At 35.1% G+C, this 18,736-nt stretch overlaps 3 protein-coding genes and 1 pseudogene across 4 annotated transcripts; 1 reads left to right on the top strand and 3 right to left on the bottom strand.

Annotated features, from left to right (window-relative positions):
* Positions 1-2,963: 2,963 nt before the first annotated feature.
* Positions 2,964-8,254, top strand: LOC128173518 (uncharacterized). Of its 2 annotated transcripts, XM_052839220.1 has the most exons (6): positions 2,964-3,091; positions 3,443-4,837; positions 5,042-5,164; positions 5,831-6,000; positions 6,564-6,680; positions 7,004-8,254. In XM_052839220.1, the coding sequence occupies exons 4-6, from the start codon at positions 5,890-5,892 to the stop codon at positions 8,027-8,029; spliced, it is 1,254 nt and encodes a 417-aa protein (XP_052695180.1). In that variant the 5' UTR covers positions 2,964-3,091; positions 3,443-4,837; positions 5,042-5,164; positions 5,831-5,889; the 3' UTR covers positions 8,030-8,254. The 2 variants fall into 2 exon arrangements, with proteins under 2 accessions (XP_052695180.1, XP_052695179.1); XM_052839219.1 differs by lacking the exons at positions 5,831-6,000; positions 6,564-6,680 and having other exon boundaries at positions 7,495-7,624.
* A 17-nt stretch (positions 8,255-8,271) lies between these two features.
* On the bottom strand, positions 8,272-10,847 carry LOC128173519 (ATP-dependent DNA helicase RecQ-like). The gene is made up of 4 exons (XM_052839221.1): positions 10,255-10,847; positions 9,188-9,422; positions 8,750-9,093; positions 8,272-8,659 (listed from the first exon to the last, which is right to left on the bottom strand). Exons 1-4 carry the CDS (start codon positions 10,580-10,582, stop codon positions 8,283-8,285), a joined length of 1,284 nt encoding a protein of 427 aa, XP_052695181.1. The 5' UTR covers positions 10,583-10,847; the 3' UTR covers positions 8,272-8,282.
* A 786-nt stretch (positions 10,848-11,633) lies between these two features.
* LOC128170681 (glycosyltransferase-like protein gnt13) lies at positions 11,634-12,163 on the bottom strand. Its single transcript, XM_052836443.1, has one exon. The coding sequence runs from the start codon at positions 12,133-12,135 to the stop codon at positions 11,659-11,661; it is 477 nt and encodes a 158-aa protein (XP_052692403.1). The 5' UTR covers positions 12,136-12,163; the 3' UTR covers positions 11,634-11,658.
* A 12-nt stretch (positions 12,164-12,175) lies between these two features.
* LOC128170680 (uncharacterized) lies at positions 12,176-17,069 on the bottom strand (annotated as a pseudogene).
* Positions 17,070-18,736: the final 1,667 nt, after the last annotated feature.

The following is an 18,736-nucleotide window of genomic DNA, read 5'->3' as shown; positions in this document are numbered from 1 at the left end:
ACTGGTTGGGGTTTATTATCAGATTATTATGAAGCATAACTGCACATATTTAACACATGAAATATATTAATCATATATTTTTAATGCAGCTCATACAAATTGAATATGTAGTACAAATCTTTCTGAACTTTTGAATTCATAAATGAAGCTGTGGATGGCAATATGATACAATATTGTTTTATTAAAATAAAGTAAAGAAATAATGATGCATACATGCACTTGATGATTACATCATTCTACACTTGTGTACCATGGGACCCCACATGTTTATACAGTGTATGCTACATGTATTATGGTGTGTATATACAATAGTTCAATACAAACCGGAACTAAGACACACATGTACATACAGTATGTATATATAGCATAATAACAAATAAGAATTCAAAACAGTTTTACAGATATCTACTGTAAACTATACCAGCAAAATGAATTATATCATCTAAGATCCAAAATTTTACTGAAGTGCAAAACATATGTATAATCACCATGCAAATATGCATATGCACTTTGTAGGCCCTAATGAATTATATAATTGTGTACCCTGGGAACCCCACCTATTTCAAGTGCAATGTTTACAGTGTCTGGTGTGTAGTTCAATACACAAAATAATAGCCTAATAAGAAATAATAATTCAAAACAGCGATGATGTGCAAAACAACACGTGTGTAACGTACATGTACACTGCATAGACTGAAAAGAGCAAATGATTTGAAAGGAAAAGGTCAACACTACCTATTCTGTATTAAAACATACCTTTATTATCTCTCAAACGATGGTTGAGCTGCATTTTCCACTCTCGGCGTCTTGCAGGCCATGCATCTTATGAAAATGTTGACACACCGCTGTCAGCTGTTCGCAACCAAAACAAGGCGAGTGAAAGCGCTGTGTTGACGCGGATGGTAAGCAAACGACAATGTAATTTTAAGAAATAAACACCTTTAGTCACATATTTTCGATACAATATTCTTTAAAATAAAATTCAAAATGATTATTTAAAGCAGTCAATTGATAAATTTTTACAGCGATCGCTTTACTATATCGAAAGTAGGAAAAAGATGAAAACATGAATAATGGGCGGAGCTAACGTCATGAAATGTCACGTGATATTCATGAGGTGAAATCTATGGGAGGCCTTAACCTAGCTGCGCTGTCAGCATACAGATTCTGAACGCTGTATCACGGGAACTTGGGTGACTAGCGAACTTCAAAAAGCATTAGAATGCGGATACCAGTTAAAGAAAATTTACGAAGTGTGGCATTTTCCAGAAAAAAGTCAGGATCTCTTTCGCAGTTACATTGACACGTTTTTGAAAATCAAACAGGAAGCCTCTGGATATCCCCCCCGATTGCGAGACCGAGGAACAACGGGTAGCTTACATCCGCGACATATTTGATCGACAGAAATTGATGTTGAACCCTATAGAAATCGAGAAAAATCCCGTGAAACGAACTATTGCCAAGTTATTTTTGAATTGTTTGTGGGGAAAATTTGCTCAGCGCCTTCAATTACCTAAAATTGAATATTTGAAGAAAGAAGAACAATTGACGAGAATGTTACAAGACAGTACTCTTGAAATCAAAGGAGTTGAGTTATTAAATAACTTGAAACAACCCGAACGCGATCTGATTTTAATTAATTATCTGGAAAAACAGGATTTCATCGAAGACTGCCCCTTTGGAAACGTGGTGTTAGCTGCTTTTACTACTGCTCATGCTCGTTTACATTTATACGACACCTTAGACAAGTTAGGAGATCGGGTTCTTTATTTCGATACAGACAGTATTATTTATCAACACGTTGAAGGTTTGTATAATCCTACTATAGTCAATAGTTTAGGAGGATGGACCGACGAATTGGAGGGAGGTCACATTACCAAATTCATGTCTGGAGGCCCTAAGAATTATGCGTTTGAAACGGATACTGGAAAGAGCGTGCAAAAAGTCAAAGGACTTACTTTGAATCATCGAGCCTCTCATATCGTAACCATGAAGGCTTTAGAGAAAATGATTTTTAAAGAATTGGAAGAAGTGACGGTCACTTATCCTCATAAAATCCAGAGAACCAAGAGACATGAATTATTGACGAAACATTTTACTAAGAAATATCAAATTGTATATGATAAACGGCAGATCATTGATGATTTTAAGACTCTTCCTTTTGGTTATTAAACTTGTTTGTTCAAATAAAATATATGAAAACAATCATCTCTGTTTTTTTTAGGACCAGAGTCCTTTATGATAAAGAAACAATGGATTTCAAATGCAAAACTTTTAATTGGAAACTCAGCAAACGAAAATACAAAATATTTACATTATTTTGAAAGACTTTAGTAGTGAGATAACATATTTACCATTAATGATAAAGAATCCCAGAAAAATTAGTCACACTTATATACACAGGTTGTTTTTTTTTCACACGGATTTCACTTTTTTTTTTATTTTTTCCATGACTTTGCAGACTTGCAGCAGTTTTAGGAGTTCGTCGTTGTCTCCAAGCATTTTCATTTTAAGGTAGGACTGATAGAGTAATTCTCTTTTGGCACCTCGTAGTTTTTTCCTACTTCTTTCTTGATCGGCTAGTTTCTCTTCTCTTTTTATTTTGCCTCCTCCCAAATGGTTAACCATTTTGCTGTAGGTTTCACAGTTCAGCCATAATCCCGTTAATTCTTCTTTGGCTTTATTGTAATCGTACAAATTTTGTAAACACCGCTTACTTTGCCCTGGCTCCCTCGATTTCCTCTAGCTCTTTCGGACCCATTTTGTCTACCAATTGATCCGTGTCGATATCTTCTGCCATAGCTTGCATCTCGATCCAGTCACCGTCCTCTTCAGTACCAGTGAGATCGTTTAATATCTGTTCAAAATCGGATGCTGCCTCTTCTAAGGGGGTATGATCAGTTCCCTCCTCTAGATCCTTTGGTATTAGGTATCTAACACAGCCGTCCGCAAAGGGCAACTCACAAACTTCCGCCAGAGTTCGTTTGTACCAAACCAAACTCTTCCATGCAGGCATTGTGGGATATGTTATTCTCCCCAAATCTCGCGAACTACTTTTGTACGAGAAGAACGTGATGAAACAACAAAATAGGTAAACATAATGTTGGTGATGATAATGATGGTTAACATCTTTCATATGATAATTTTCTAATTTACAAGCAAGCTGCTGATATAAAAAAAAGTTAGCAATCTCTTTATTTTCAATCTGAACTGTCGATAGGGGATTCATTTCGAATTTCCTCTAAAACTAGTTTCGTTATTGCTTGTAACATATTAGAAGTAGACAGTGAAAGGCAAATTTCCAAAAGATAAAATGATTATGATACATGCAGTTGCATAAGAAACATTAATAGCAGATTTACAATTGCTTTAATTATGCATTATCCAAATATTTTAATGAAAAAACAAACCAATTTAACAAGAACATATATATGTATTTCAGACTGACTCATGATACGTGATGGCCAACACCAACAGCCCTCTCGAGATGGCCAACACCAACACCCCTCTCAAGACAATTTTCAGATGTGAAGGAAGTCAGTCTCTCAGAACGGAACCGCACTGCTTCATATGTCTACGTTCCCCATCAGGGAAATTAAGGAATATAGTAACTAATGTAGCTCTCCCAGATAATAACCCAATTTTGAAAGACATAAGAAAATGTTTAAACATGGATTCCAATGCACAGTTCTCAATTCATGAGTGTAAGATATGCTTGACATGTAAGAGACATTTAGAAAATTGTGTAGAATTTCAGAATAAATTGAATGAAGCTATTGATAGAAAATCAACCTCAACATGTTCAACAAAACGAATGGCGTTTTCTCAGACTCCTAGTTCTTCGAAAAAAGAGAATGTCAGTGATGTCAGCAATAAAGAGAATATACCTGCCAGGAAAGTCAACTGTAAGAAGAAAAAGAAACTTTTTTTAGAACTGGATACTGATGTACAAAGTGATGTAAAGAAATCTGACATGTGTCAATCAGATCATAACTATGGAAGTTTTGCATCACCAGTTGATATGGCACATATAAACTCAGTAAGAGCGAAACAAGAACTCTTTTCCAAGAAAAACCACCAGGATCAGTGTTATTCCGCAGATGATATTTTCAGGAATAAAATATTACTGTCTGAAGTTCAAAAACTGATTTTGCTAGAGACTGAAGTCGTTGCGGACAAGTTATGCTCTCTCAGCATTCAACCTGGTCCATCAGTCCTGAGAACATTACAACATCCATCTTCCTTAAAATCAGAGGATATTTTGCATAAATGTCTGCTTGAATTTCAAAACTGTTTTCCATTTGTTTTTAGAGTTTTTCAGACATTAGCATCTCCATTACATGCTGATCAACAGAGAACTAATGCTTGTAATTCCACAATTGCTATGATGTATGCTATGGCCATGAATAGGAGAAATAAAGATTTGTGTGCCATGCAGAAGATAAACACTTGCATTGCCCTTAGATTTCACGCAGGCAATGACCTCTTAGATATATTCAACAAGACTAGTATAACTCTTTCTGCAGACAGTAAATATACATTTTTGGACAAAATGGGAGATTTAAACACTGAAGGCATTGTGCGAAGTGTTCAGATGGGAATAGGAGGGAAAGTCACAGTTGATAATATTGATGGAATGACCATAGCAAGAGATGTTAGACTTACTGGAGGTAATAAACATTATCATTACACTGCATCTACCTATTACCCTGATCGTGCAGATTTGACAGATCTTGAAGAAAGCACCACACTAACACCTCCAGAGGAAATTAATTTTGATGTGTTCTATCTCAGTGCAGAAGAGGAGAGCAGGTTAAAAGAAATGTATGGTTATATGGTATGTAATACTCAATCCATTTTTAATGTGTGTAAGTCAGATGTTAATTTAAAAGTAAGAAAATGAAAATGATTTTCAATGTATTCATCTCATCTTTATCATACGAGTACAGTGTAACTAAAATTTATTACCGGTATTGCTTATTTTAATAATATTAGAGGACAACATAGATTTACAATAATTTCCATTTAATTTTTGATCAAGGTGGGTCGAACCTTAGTTAAATATTTCCCAGCTATGAAATGGATGGAACCATGTATCCCTTCACACATTCCTCATCAGTATAGTCAGCAGATGGAAAGCAAGTCACAGATATTTCCCCTTAAGGTAATCTTTTTAAGATTTTCCAATACTATAATTATCAATTTGTCTTGAAGAAAAAGTTATTGTTTAAAAAACCTATATACATGTATGTTACTTACATATACTTACATATGTGTATACATGATGTTGTTTAATGTTTCTTGTACACAAATGTTATGAGATAGCACATTTAAAATCAACAAGTGAACATGTAGTAAACCACTAAGTTTCATATCAAGCCGAGTATGAATCCTTTCAGATAATTCTTCAAGATCCCAAATATTATGGTGGTTGCATTGAGGTATTAAACGAACTAAGTAGACAATTGATGAATTCTTATGAAAAAGCTGGAAGACGTAAACACCTTTTAATGATTTAATTCGTTTTTGTTTTTTTTTTCTTTTATGGATTTATATTTTCTATAATATGTTTGTTGCTGTTTTAAGAGGTTGGTTTACATGATAATTACTGACACCGTTTGAACAAATGTTTACTAGATTCTCTTTGTTCTTTTATAGTTATATGAGTTATTTTGTTCATTGTATTGATTGTATTGTTGAATGGTTATGTAAGAAAAAAAATTTAAACACATTTTGGAGATCTGTGGTGCAAAATATCTAGTGCAATTGCTGGAAAATTTTCTTTGATTTGTGTATTGATGAATTCTTAATCAAATATGTTTTTATTTAGGAGATGAATTTGAAACAGTTAAAATAACACTTGGAGGAGACCAGCTTGTTAGAGTAAGGATGAGTGGGGCTAAAGATCTCCTTGCTGGGGCTCACACTGCAGCTGAAAGAATGGAAATATTTGATCCTGTTGTAGAAGAACTCTTCCATGTCGAACAGGATTATCTTGAGGTTAGTTCTACTGTTGTTTAAAAGGGCATGGTCATGATTTTGGTCAAAAATTATTTTTCTGATTTTAATGTTTACAATGCTTCAGTAAGGCATTTTTAATAGGTAACCAAAATTTGAGTTATAAGCGAGTTACAGAGCTTACAATTCTTTGCTATGTAAACAAAGCTTTTGTTTACATTTTGAATGTTGGAGTAAAAATTCCAGTTTTAGACCTAAAATGAATGTGTTATAAAACGTTAGGAACTATTTATTTATGCTTAAAGTGAATATTAAGAAGATTCTAGACAAGTCAGCTTGAAAAGATTTTTTACTATGTAAGCAAAAACAGGGCACGAGCCTTGTTTACATGACAAATAATTGTGAGCCTTGTATCTTGCTTATAACTCTATGACTGACACTCAAATTTCATTTGATCGTTAGAAATACATTTCTAAAGCATAGTAAATATTGATAACAGAAAAATTGACCAAAATCATGACCATGCCCCTTTAAACTCATATTTGCCTATTGTACTACAAAATTAACATTTTAAAAAGGATTAAATGTGAGAATTTTATCTGTAGAAATTGTTCAAACGATTCTTTTCACCAAAGACTTCACGACAGGAAGGAAGTTTGGCTTTCTTTAAATGTCAGCTGAGGAGAACCAACGTAAATGGTCAAGTAAAAGGAGGGTTCCAGGTAGGTATCATGTGTTGTTTATTGACATCGACATTTGATTCTTTCAAGATTTTTCTCTTGAATCAATAAATAGCTAAAGCTGAGCAAGTATTCTGAGTTTTATGATTCTTGCCTATCGAAAGCTCGAGTGGGACTAAAAGCTTAGTGGAACAGAATTTTCAAAGACCTCACTGATTAGTCTTTTAATCAGGCATCTTATTTGCATGATTTATATAAGCAATGAGCCCTTATCAAATTGTGAAATTCATGAGTTCAAACTCTAGTGTGGGCAGAGTTTGTGATACATGTATAATATTTTATAATACTTTTGATATCTATTTTAGGCACACAGCGACTTTCTACACACAGTTGGTGAAGCCTTACTTATTCAGCTATGTATGAAGAAATTTTCAATGGACAGCTTAGAGAGTGAGCCTGTCATTCCAAATTTAGACCTGCCAGAAAACATCCGAAACACTCACGTTAAAACAAGAAAACCTCTCTTTTGGAAGGTTGTTCAAGAAGTTGTGAATGAAATATTCATGGAATTTCATAACCCAGGATGTTTGCCTCCTGTGCACTTGGATTTTGAGGATACTTCTGTGATTATTCCCAGAGAACAACTCTGCAAAAATGGCTATGTAGACCTGAAAATGTCAACTGGTGAAGTTTACAGAGTATTTAATTCACATGAAACCACAGATGACTTGCAGAACTACTCCATACAATTACTTATGTGGTATATCCATTTTTGTGAATTTCAAGATGGGATACGAGAAGGGGACCCTTTCAGAACCAACATTAACTTAAAAAGAATGATTCCCTTCTTTTACAGTCATTCCGTTCGGTCCAAGTATGCAGTTGAGTGTATAGATTATATCCTCAAAACAGAAGTCATGCTGCCAAAACTCACAGCTATGAGAGTTAGACTTGGTAGTTTCGTTAACCCACATGGAAAGAAGGGGGGAAATAAGCCAGCTGACATGCAACAAGAAAATAACATTCTTGTTCTTAAAGATGTCATAAAAGGTTTAGGTGCAAACAAAACAACCAAAGCTATGGAACGTGCATCTGCAGCAGCCCCTGTTGTAGCAGAAACTGTAGAAAATTATATGAGCAATATTCGGTGCATATCAAGGAGTGGAAAACACAGTACAAAAGACAATTTGGAAGATGTGACATTTCTTGTTCAAATATTAGGTGGAATAGACCCATTTAGTGTCATTGACAACCGTAAGATGAATTTTTACAATAGTTTCAGGAAAAATCCATTCTCATCTATATCTTCAGAATTTCATTCCCATCTATTCAAAATAGTTGAGCGCTTGAAAAGATGTCAGAACATTGACCTTGAATACTACAACCAGTAAGGATCATTTAGGCCCATTGGCCTCTTGTGTAACTACTTATTATGTTAACTTTAATCTGAAACTCTATAGCAAATAATTGAATTTATATTACCATATAACTTAAAAATCCTGTTAAATCTTGAATATGTTATATTTGCATCTTTGAGACATGAAAGATAAGGATGAATTAAGGTTATCAAGGCAATCAGTACTGTAATTTGTACATTAATAAAGATTTAGTGGTAATCTTGTGTCACTTTAATATTGCATCATGTTACAGTTCACAATCAGAGCAACAGCACAAAATTTCACACACATTACAACATTTACATTTTTTGGTTCCCTCTACTGGCTTGTAGTCCAAATGCTGTAGTAGTTGAAAACGCAAACATGTATCTGTACTTATGCAGTATTGGCGCATTGAGTTTTGCATGCCAGGCCTGTTGGTCCTTACATCTGTCTTATTGACATACAAAATAGCATCCGCTGGCAGTCCATCTCGTCCTGCGCGGCCAGTTTCTTGTAAGTACTTTTCAATGCTGGTGGGACATTTAAAGTGTATGACCTTCCGTACAGCAGGAGCATGTAAACCAATGCCAAGGGCTACAGTGGCAAGTACTACACGAATAACTGGCTCGGATTTGCTGATTTCTGATATGATGAAATTTTTCATTTTATCAGGGTAATGAGTATGGTATTGTGCATAACATCGATTCTCTGGAGACTCGACTCCTAACTTACTTTCCAAAAACCTATATCCATACTTAATTGATTCCAGATCAGTATAGATGAAGGTGAGAGGGTAATGTCTCCTGTCCTCTTGTAGACCAGTCGCAATGTCTCCCAGAATTTTGTCCAGATCGTCCTCTTGTCTTACACTCGGGAGTCTGTCATACTTAAAATACTTAATGTTTGGTCTGTCTGGGTTTTTAGAAATAAACAAAGGATCTCTTAAACCAAGGTTTTTAACTAAGTTCTCTTTAGTTGATTGGGAAGCAGTGGCTGTAAAAAGGGACACAGGTACCCTTGGGAAAATGCCCAGCAATTCTTGAATTCGGGCAAAATCCTTCCGAAAGTCCTCACCCCTTAAAGAAAATTAACGTTTACAATTTAGCATGTGTAGAAGCATTCCAAAGGAAAATAAGTTTCTGATTTGCAAATGCTTTCTTTATATCATACCATTCTTGTATCATGTGGGCCTCATCTATACAGATGCCACACACATGATCATGCAAAATTTTGCTGTGCAAAATTTTCCTTCCTTCTCTTGAAGAAAGGAAAGCCTCAGGATGTGCATATATGAGCTGGTATTTCCCCGCTGCCACATCATCTATTGAGACTTTCGTCTGTATATTCCCAACGTCTTCAGCAGTGTCATCATCATTGTCACCTTGCTCATCGTCATCCTCAATATCTACAGGATTACAACTTAATATGCTCATATTTGTTTGCGTATCTGTATTTTGTACCAAAAAATTGCCAAAAAATTATTTAATCTGGCAAAGTGTAATATTGCACTGCATAAGTTATATCAATCGTACTCTAATATTGTTGATAATAATTTGAGGCATATAGTTTTTGTCCTATGATGTCCTTTATCAATCTTTTCATCATGCATCCATCATACTTAAAAAAATAGTTTGAGAATATGGTGCTTAGCTGTTCAGTGGAACCCTCGGACATAAATAAAGTTTTATCGGACAACTGTGTGCATTAGCATTTAAGGTTACACATGCAGGTTTAATTGATAGAATAAGTAAATATTTGGCCTCTTAGTTTAAGCAATTCTTGCTGTAAGTTGCACTTCAGACTGCCCCCAGGATTTGAACCTGGACTTCCTCAAAGCCAGCCAAAAGCAATTGCTAGGAGCATGAGGTGTGCTGACCAATTACACTAAGGCAGTCTGTAATGTACATTTATTTACAACAAAGAATTAAGGTGTGAATAGGCATTATGCACTAATAAACTTTTTAGAAATGAATTACTTTAGAAATGGGAGTTGGTGATTTATTAATCTGTTAAAATTAATCTGTTAGAAATTAACAAAATGTAACATTCTTGCAACATTTGGCTGAAAAAATCTAGGACTAATTCTTCTAATCTAATCTCATTCTTCTAAATTTGTCTGTATAATCTTCAATATTGATCAATACATATTTATATATAATGAACATGTAGATTTAAAAACATGACTATTTTGATACCAAGTCTGGACATTTATGAGAACAACATTGGTAATTACAAACCTGTCCCCAGTGCAGGTTTTAGCGTGTATGTTGAACCATCTCTCCCTGTGATATCTAAAAAACAGGCTGAAATCCCGTTTTCACAGAGTTTTCTGACCTGGTCCTTCATGATGGCGTTCAGAGGAGATATTACAAGGACACACGCCATAGGGTCGTCAGAAAGAAAGGGCATCAGCTGAAATATGATACTTTTCCCAAATCCTGTTGGAAGAAGACACACAATGTCCTTTGACTCCATAAAAGCACGAAGTGCAGTTATTTGTTCTGGCTTTAACTCGTACGTGATCCCAATCTTTTGTTTAGCCTTTGTTATTCGGTTGAAATCCATGGTTTTCGTTGAAGTGAAAGTAGAAAAAACCCACGTGTTTTGTATAATATTAATGAAGTGAAAGTAGATTAAAAACACTAATTTTGTATGATTGACCTGTCTTTTTTATAAAATATACTTATGTAAATAGTATTTTCTACCTTATTTGTACAATCTTTTGAGTTTTAATATATGGAATTAAGACCGATATGTACGCACTTATTTTTTTCCGTAAATTGTCCGTGTTGTAATCGCGGACGTACATTATCTCTTTTCGGTATGCGTTATGCGGTACATGGTAGTGTCTCTGTGTGCGGAGACGCAGAGGACTATGGGTAGTATGGGGCAACTCAATCAAAGGTTTTTGCTCTCCCATTTTAATGTTGCGTTTTACTTTGCTGTGACACTTCCCCATCAAAATTGTGACGAATAATGATTTTAGCTCTCCTATATATGCTATCAATAACGAAAGTGAAAATAAAGGGTTTTTTTCCTGGTATTGGAGTGTCAAGTGCCACAGCCAGGTGTTTCATTCACGAGCTGAACGTAATGACCTTTCTTGCCAAGTCTGATTGTAACTCATACAACATTGACCTTTGTGCGTTTTAGGTTTTCTATAGTTTTCTTTGAACCATCGTCTCACATAACGATCTGTTTGTTTTGGTGTCCAGTGTTTAGGAAATAATTGTTTTAATACCGTACGTCCTCTTCTATGACGATGATGTAAAAAATAGACGCAATATTCCCCGCATACCTTACTTTTGTAATCTTGGTAACGATTTTCATTATATTTCAGGTGATGACCGTTTCTTTCAATAAATTCTTCAATGTCCTTATACAAAGGGGGAAATCCATAAGAATCGAAATATTCTACCGTATCTCCGTCTAAATATAAACAGACCCAATGAGCTCCCGGTTGATCTTGAGTATCTGTGTTTATGACCATGGCTTTTTCTTTAAAATTTAAATGTTTAGGAATTAAATCTCGGGCATAGACACCTCCAAAAGAAGATCCTAAATCTTTCTGTAAGACTTTTTTCAATTGATAGGTATCAACTTTCATTGACCACCTAATATCTATGACATGCTTTCAAACTTCAGCTGCTTTTTTGCAGTTTTAGCTCTAGTAGTCGGTGGAGAATACTGTGGAAGAGTACGTGGTACTTGTTGTTGTTGTCCAGGCTGTGCAGCTTGTTTTTGTTGTTGTTGTCCAGGCTGTGCAGCTTGTTGTTGTTGTTCAGGCTGTGCAGCTTGTTGTTGTTGTCCAGGCTGTGCAGCTTCTTGTTGTTGTCCAGGCTGTGTAGCTTGTTGTTGTTGTCCAGGTTGTGCAGCTTCTTGTTGTTGTCCAGGCTGTGCAGCTTGTTGTTGTTGTCCAGGTTGTGCAGCTTGTTGTTGTTGCCCAGGTTGTGCAGCTTGTTGTTGTCCAGGTTGTGCAGCTTGTTGTTGTTGCCCAGGTTGTGCAGCTTGTTGTTGTTGTCCAGGCTGTGCAGCTTGTTGTTGTTGCCCAGGTTGTGCAGCTTGTTGTTGTTGCCCAGGTTGTGCAGCTTGTTGTTGTTGGTCATGCTGTGGAACATCGGCTTGTCTATGTTGCTGAGGTGTGTCTGTCGAAATGTTCGATGATGGCGACAGCAAGTGAAGATTAGATATGTTTAGTTCTGGGCAACATTTAGTTAACATCAACTTCACAAGTTTCCTCAATCCATAAAATAGCACAAGGACTGTCACTGTTAATGCCCACACCAAAAGTCCTAAATAAAAAAAATTAGAGTAGATATATATGCATGAACTATCATCAAAGTATTTAAATTCTAGCAAAAAGTAATTTATTCTTCCTTACATTTTTATCAAGTGATTTTATTGTAATTTCTTTTGTATATTTTTTCTATAATCCTTGTTTCTTTTAAAACACACATTGTTAATTAATGTTTTTTTTTACCAGATTGAAATAATAAGACTAATACCAGTTCCCAAATCACTGAGAGATTGACCAATTCTGTGCCAACTTGAAGTGGGGGTCCAGATGTAAGTGCCTCAATGCCGGTAGAGGTTTCATCTAAGAAAGAAAAATATGTCATCTTTTGATTCGTTCGAAAATAGACAAGTCATACCACTAATAGTCTAGACATTTTTCCTCCCATATCTTGGAAAGTTTTCAGATAAAAGATCATATACCATTTTCTCTTAATCTCATGTCATTTTTATTTATATCTATATCTAGTAATATATTTATATTTCCTAATGATATTTTACAGGAAAATTGAAATTATCAAAAAACTGAAAAGCAGCTTTTGAGATTACTGAACTGCAACTAAATAATGTGCAAATAACCTTAAAAATCAAAGTACTGAAAGTACTGTTAGACGGTGGCGTCGTTTGAAAGTGGCATATTACATGTAACAATGAGTGATGTATGATAATTATTTTTGTAGAAAACTGCGGCCAGTATCGCATTCATGTACTAATACTTAACGCTTACTCGCACAACTAGTCGTGAGTTTCCTACATGGATAACTCTGTGGAAATCGTAGCTGTGATCTCACTCTACACTTTACAAATGCTGTGTCTCTTGGTCGTCATCTTTTGGGAAAGACCCAAAGATTTATCACAGTAGTCTTTGTCGTATAGAAGTTTGTATCTATATTTTGTATCAATATGTTTGTATATATATCAGTTGACATTAAAACCCCGTTTGAATGGTTGCCACCACATATTGAATGAATAAATCAAATCCAAAGCGATTTCATCACAGTTCACCCAAATATTTGAATGTTTGAAGAAGGGGAATTTTGGTTTTTTCCTTTTTGACCTTTGGGTTGACCCCGCAAATGGGAACAACTTTTGAAAAGTGTGGATTGGACTATTGTGCTTTAAATATATTGTGGATTTCTCAAAGTAACGAGAACAAATAAAGCTTTGGTATGATAAAATACTTATTTTTACTAACTATTTGGGCATACATATAGTATGTTAATTGTCCCTCTCGACAGCATTTTCCCTCATTTTCTTCACGGGGAAAAAGTTGCAGTCTTGTGGATCATCACATTTGCTTTTTTTCCCCTCATAGTCAGTTAATACATTAAGGTGTAAAGAAAATGGAATGGGTTTACAAGAACCTGTCTGATAAAACTGGTATTGCTCTTGGAGTGCACGTCATCATGAAACAGAAGAGTAAATCAATATTTTATCTTCGACTTTAGGGGATTATTTCCATTTGCTCACAACGAAAGTGAATGAAAATTTTAAAAAATATCATACAGCATTCGGTCGCGGCAGTTTCATTAATCAACGTTTTAAACATTTGTTCTATTGTATTTAGCTATAGATTTATTCAAACCATTTGAATGAATTCGGGAAAGTCACATGTATATTTTATCGCTTCTCAGTACACTTTAACACGCATAAATTACTTGCTACATTAAACTTTTCTAGTAAACTTACAACAAATATTGATTAATTATAAAAAATTAGTTTTTAAAAACACCAAACAAACAAAATTCAAGCTGAACGCACGTTTTTCTGACCGTACAGCTGTGTATATAAAGAAGATGGGGGGGGGGGGTAAGATGGTGCAACTGCCCTTTTGGTTTAATTGTAAAATACAATTTCAAATTTAGCATTTTTTCAAATAAATATATTTGATGTTATTATACAAGTTTACAAAATGGTAATTTCTAACTATATTCAGTTTGAAATATTTCAAAAAGATAAGAAAAAAATAATAAATTTTTAAGTTTTGGTGGTATCGAACCCAAGTTCTATAAAGTTTCCTAATGGCTGGTACTCTAACCACTGAGCCATTTCATTCACAACAAAGTGCGTTGTTTAAATGCTATATGAGACAATGACCACGAATTTTCGGACTTGTATTATATTTCTAAAACTTTCAATTGTTGAGCTACAAAATGACATTTTTGAACTGAAGTGGGTCATCTCTCCACATTTTTGTTGATTCCAATCGGTTTATTAAATTCCATTAAACCACATTTAGACTGTAAAAAAAAAATATTGAGCTCAGACCCACTCTATGAAAGAAAATGAATTGAAGTTAATCTGATCTATCTAATCAGTCCTCATATGGTCATTTTACACGCCTTATTCGCCCATCTTCTTTGATTTTATTCTTTGCATGTACTAAACAATAGATCTAGGGTTCGCAAATCCCGGCAATATTTTCGGAAAGCTTTATTTCTGTAGCTCAGCAGAATTCTACAGTCATCTATGAAGCACATTTTCTTGCCTTCATGTTTCATTATTTATCGCAAATATAGCATGAATGTATACGCTACGGCCGATGTAGCATTGTGTTAAGTGATGACACTTTCTAACCGGTGTGTATTTCAATTGCGAGTCGCAACAAACTGGCGCATTTATATAGGCCCGCCTATTTGTAAATGCATGCATATGTTGACAAAATGATGCTAACACTTGGAAACAAATGTCGAAGAAAGTTCATAATAGAGTTGTACTCGCGAATTAAGAATCATTTGAGAACAAACGGGGCGATGTTTACGTACATATGTAAATAATGTTATCTGTTAGTGAAAAAATGCCCCCAAACCAAAGAAAAGATGCTCTCTTACATTACCGTTCATTATGTACCAAAAATGTATATGGAATATCGCATGTTTTTTCTCAAAAAAAAGCTAGCGTTTGCTGCAAATTAGAGATATACGAGCTGACACGCCGTGAAATCCATAAGACGTTTTACAGCATATGTAAAAAAAAATCTGAACTAAAAATCTTTGAAACATCGTAAAATGTAGTTTATAAACATTTAAAATGGCGACTCGATTTGCACGTGAATTTTACAATCCGACGTCGATTAGCGTGTTTGAGAGAAAGTCAGCAGCAAGTAAAGCGTCAACATCTGCAGTAAATATTGTCTGATGAATATTGAGGTGCCTGTAATAAAATTTATGTTTCTACAGACTGAGTGAGGTACAAAATAAGGTACATTGTAAATCACAGGTCAGTCGAAAATTTAACACATTTGTATCGTAAATTTAAAGTTTTTGTGTGTTTGAAAACACATGCACACTTGTAGAAGAAACTGTGCCATTGATCGGTTGAAGTTCAATAAAATGTAATTTATGTAATATTCATTGTCAGTATCTGTTGTGAATTCTTTGGAATAAGCTACAGCAAAAAATATACTGCTCAACTAAAACTAATGCGTTGAAAATGGCTGAATTTATCGATGAAGCATAATTGCTGAAATATGAAATGGCAAACCAGTTTAAATAGTGTGTTTCTGACAATTATTTATATCTTCAAAAAACAAGAAGCAATTATTGTGAGATCTCTTGACCAATTATCGCAGTGATATAGTTTATATGCAGTCCTGATACAGAGTTAAACGTCAAAACTGGCAGTTTGAGCCTTATATTATTAATACCGCGTAAGTAGATAGGGTAACGGCTCATTTAAAATAAAACACAATTTCATACATTATTTAAATGTATGTACAAAATAATTAGCAGCTATAATGCTTAAAATATCTGATAAGATTAAAATGAGTTCTCATACTGAAATCGACACGTAGATAAAACACTGCATACATGTACCTAACAGAGTTATCGTTCGTTATCCGCTAGGGTCCCCGTGAGAAATACCCTTCCGGTCAGGACCGTAGCAATAGACAGTGGCTATAAATAGCCACCGTCTAAAAATTAAAGTACATATACTTTCTTTTAAAACACACACACATTGTTAATAAAAATTTTGAGCTTTCTTTTAAAACACACATTGTTAATAAAAAAATTTTAACCACACTGAATTAATTTTTTTTTTACCTTGGGTAAACACTGAATGTGTGCGTGTCCTCTTCTGAATCAATGTTCCACCAGGCTTTATGGTTGGGGTGACACGCCGGGCAGTTACTGTTTTGTAACCAGGCTGGGAACTTGTAGGGACATCTGTTGTAGAAAACAAAATGCGTGCGTTACTTAAAAAATTTAATTCAAAAAAATAAATACAAGTAAAACAAACTTAATTTTTTTTTTACCTTGGGTAAACACTGAATGTGTGCGTGTCCTCTTCTGAATAAATGTTCCACCAGGCTTTATGGTTGGGGCGACACGCCGGGCAGTTACTGTTTTGTAACCAGGCTGGGAACTTGTAGGGACATCTGTTGCAGAAAAAAAAATGTGTGTGTTACTTAAAAAATATAATTAAAAAAAATATATACAAGTACAACAAACTTAATTTTTTTTTACCTTGGGTAAACACTGAATGTGTGCCTGTAATCTTCTGACTCAATGTTCCACCAGGCTTTATGGTTGGGGCAACACGGGCAGTTTGTTTTGTAACCAGGCTGGGAACTTGTAGGGACGTCTGTTGTAGAAAACAAAATGTGTGTGTTACTTAAAAAAATATACAAGTACAACAAACTTAGTTGCCACATCACTAAGCTGTCCAAGCTTGAATTCGTTGTTCTCCTGTCATTTTTTAATATCTATATCTAGTGATTATATTTATATTTCCTAATGATTTTTACAGGAAATTATCAAAAAACAGCTATCCCTGTAAATAAGCACTGTCCGCCATATTTCTCTTTAATCACTGCTGTCCCTACAACCCTTATATAAGGGACAGACCTCTAAACAGTTCAAAGTACTTCGCTGTAGAGGTCTCACCTGTGTGGACGTACATTTTGCCTCGCCGTGTTACCCGGTCGCGATAAAATTATCAAATTTTACACACTTTTTGAAGCCAGGAGGATACTAACATCAAATAAATTGGTCAATGCATTATTTACGAACAGAAAATGAACATAAGATAAGAAAAAAATGCATAAAATCTAAAGACCACGAAAGGAATACTACATGTCGGCCACGAGGTTCAGGTGTGCAATCGGGTGTAACGAAATCGAAGGGTTTATATACCAGGTATCTGTGTGACGGTGCCTATTTACGAGCGGTGTTCAGCTTTAATGTATCAAAAAAAATTCCATAATTTATATATAATATTCATGATCAAAATTCAATGACACCAAATCGTTACCGAGTTTTTCGGCAATATTATGAAATCGGCAATAATGGGTACTGTTACGTTACGACACACAAGGCAACTACCGGAAATAGACTTATGAGATAGCCCCCACATTCCATAGTAAAATTTCATTCATTTCTATTGGCCTAAATTCGTCACGTGATAAGTCTCTTTCCCACGGTGCCTTCCAACTCTTATCATTCATAAGTAAAAGCATGCAGCATCTTAAAGAAAATGATATATTTTAAAAAATACTCACGAGGGCAGGTTTTGCCGTTTCTGTCTCTTATTCGAGGCATTCTGATGGGACGGACGTCCCATCCGACAATCCTTACGTCGCAGCTAAACACCCGTATTTCCCTCACATGCACAGGTTTCAGTTCGTTCTTTATTAATCGCACGCATCCCGATGTACCCGCAGATGTACAAGAGTAGATACCATGTATACCAGGACACAGATGACATGTTAAAACTAGGCCTAATGGAAATAATAACCAGACGACGATTCTCACGGCTTTCTCCATTGCTATCCAACTTTCCAATGCCGCGAAAGTTGCACGAGCTTCGTACCCGGATCATCATCATGTGATCAAAATGTAACCTTATTAGGAAAATGGACGCATTTAGAGAGTGGCGCGCCACTTTTTTTTTTTACACTTGATGAGTGACCCAGATTATTAATTAAATTAAGTTGTTTTTAAATTTGCCAAACAGAACTTTAACTGAAAAGTGATATGTTAACTGGGAAGTGATTTGATTTTTTTTTCTTAGTTAAAGCCATAATTGGCGTAGATCTAACTGCTAAAAAATTTACAGCCATTCGTAAGAAAAAAAGTAAAAAGATATGTTTCTTATATTTCTGCATGACAGGAGTTTAATTTACTGTGATTTTGAAGGTCTTATATTTACAAACGTTTAAAAAAATAATTAAAAATCACCCCCTGGGCCCCAACCAGGGCTGTTCAGACCCCTTGCCTAAAACTGGCGCCCGCTTTAACTTCAAATTCCGGATCCGCCCCTGGTTTGATAGACGGTTTCGAAAATCATATAGGACATTTTTGTATGAGACAAGTGTGTGTCACAAATTTCACACATTCAGCCCCCATCATTTGTACGCATGTTGGTGGCCCTTTATCATATAAAATAAATGTATTTTATAATTCATCAACTTATTTTGATTGTTTA

Source organism: Crassostrea angulata, chromosome 2 (assembly GCF_025612915.1).
Source record: "Crassostrea angulata isolate pt1a10 chromosome 2, ASM2561291v2, whole genome shotgun sequence".
Lineage (NCBI taxonomy): Eukaryota > Metazoa > Mollusca > Bivalvia > Ostreida > Ostreidae > Magallana > Magallana angulata.
The sequence above is the reverse complement of the archived record's forward strand: the minus strand, read 5'-3'. Positions and strand labels throughout refer to the sequence as shown.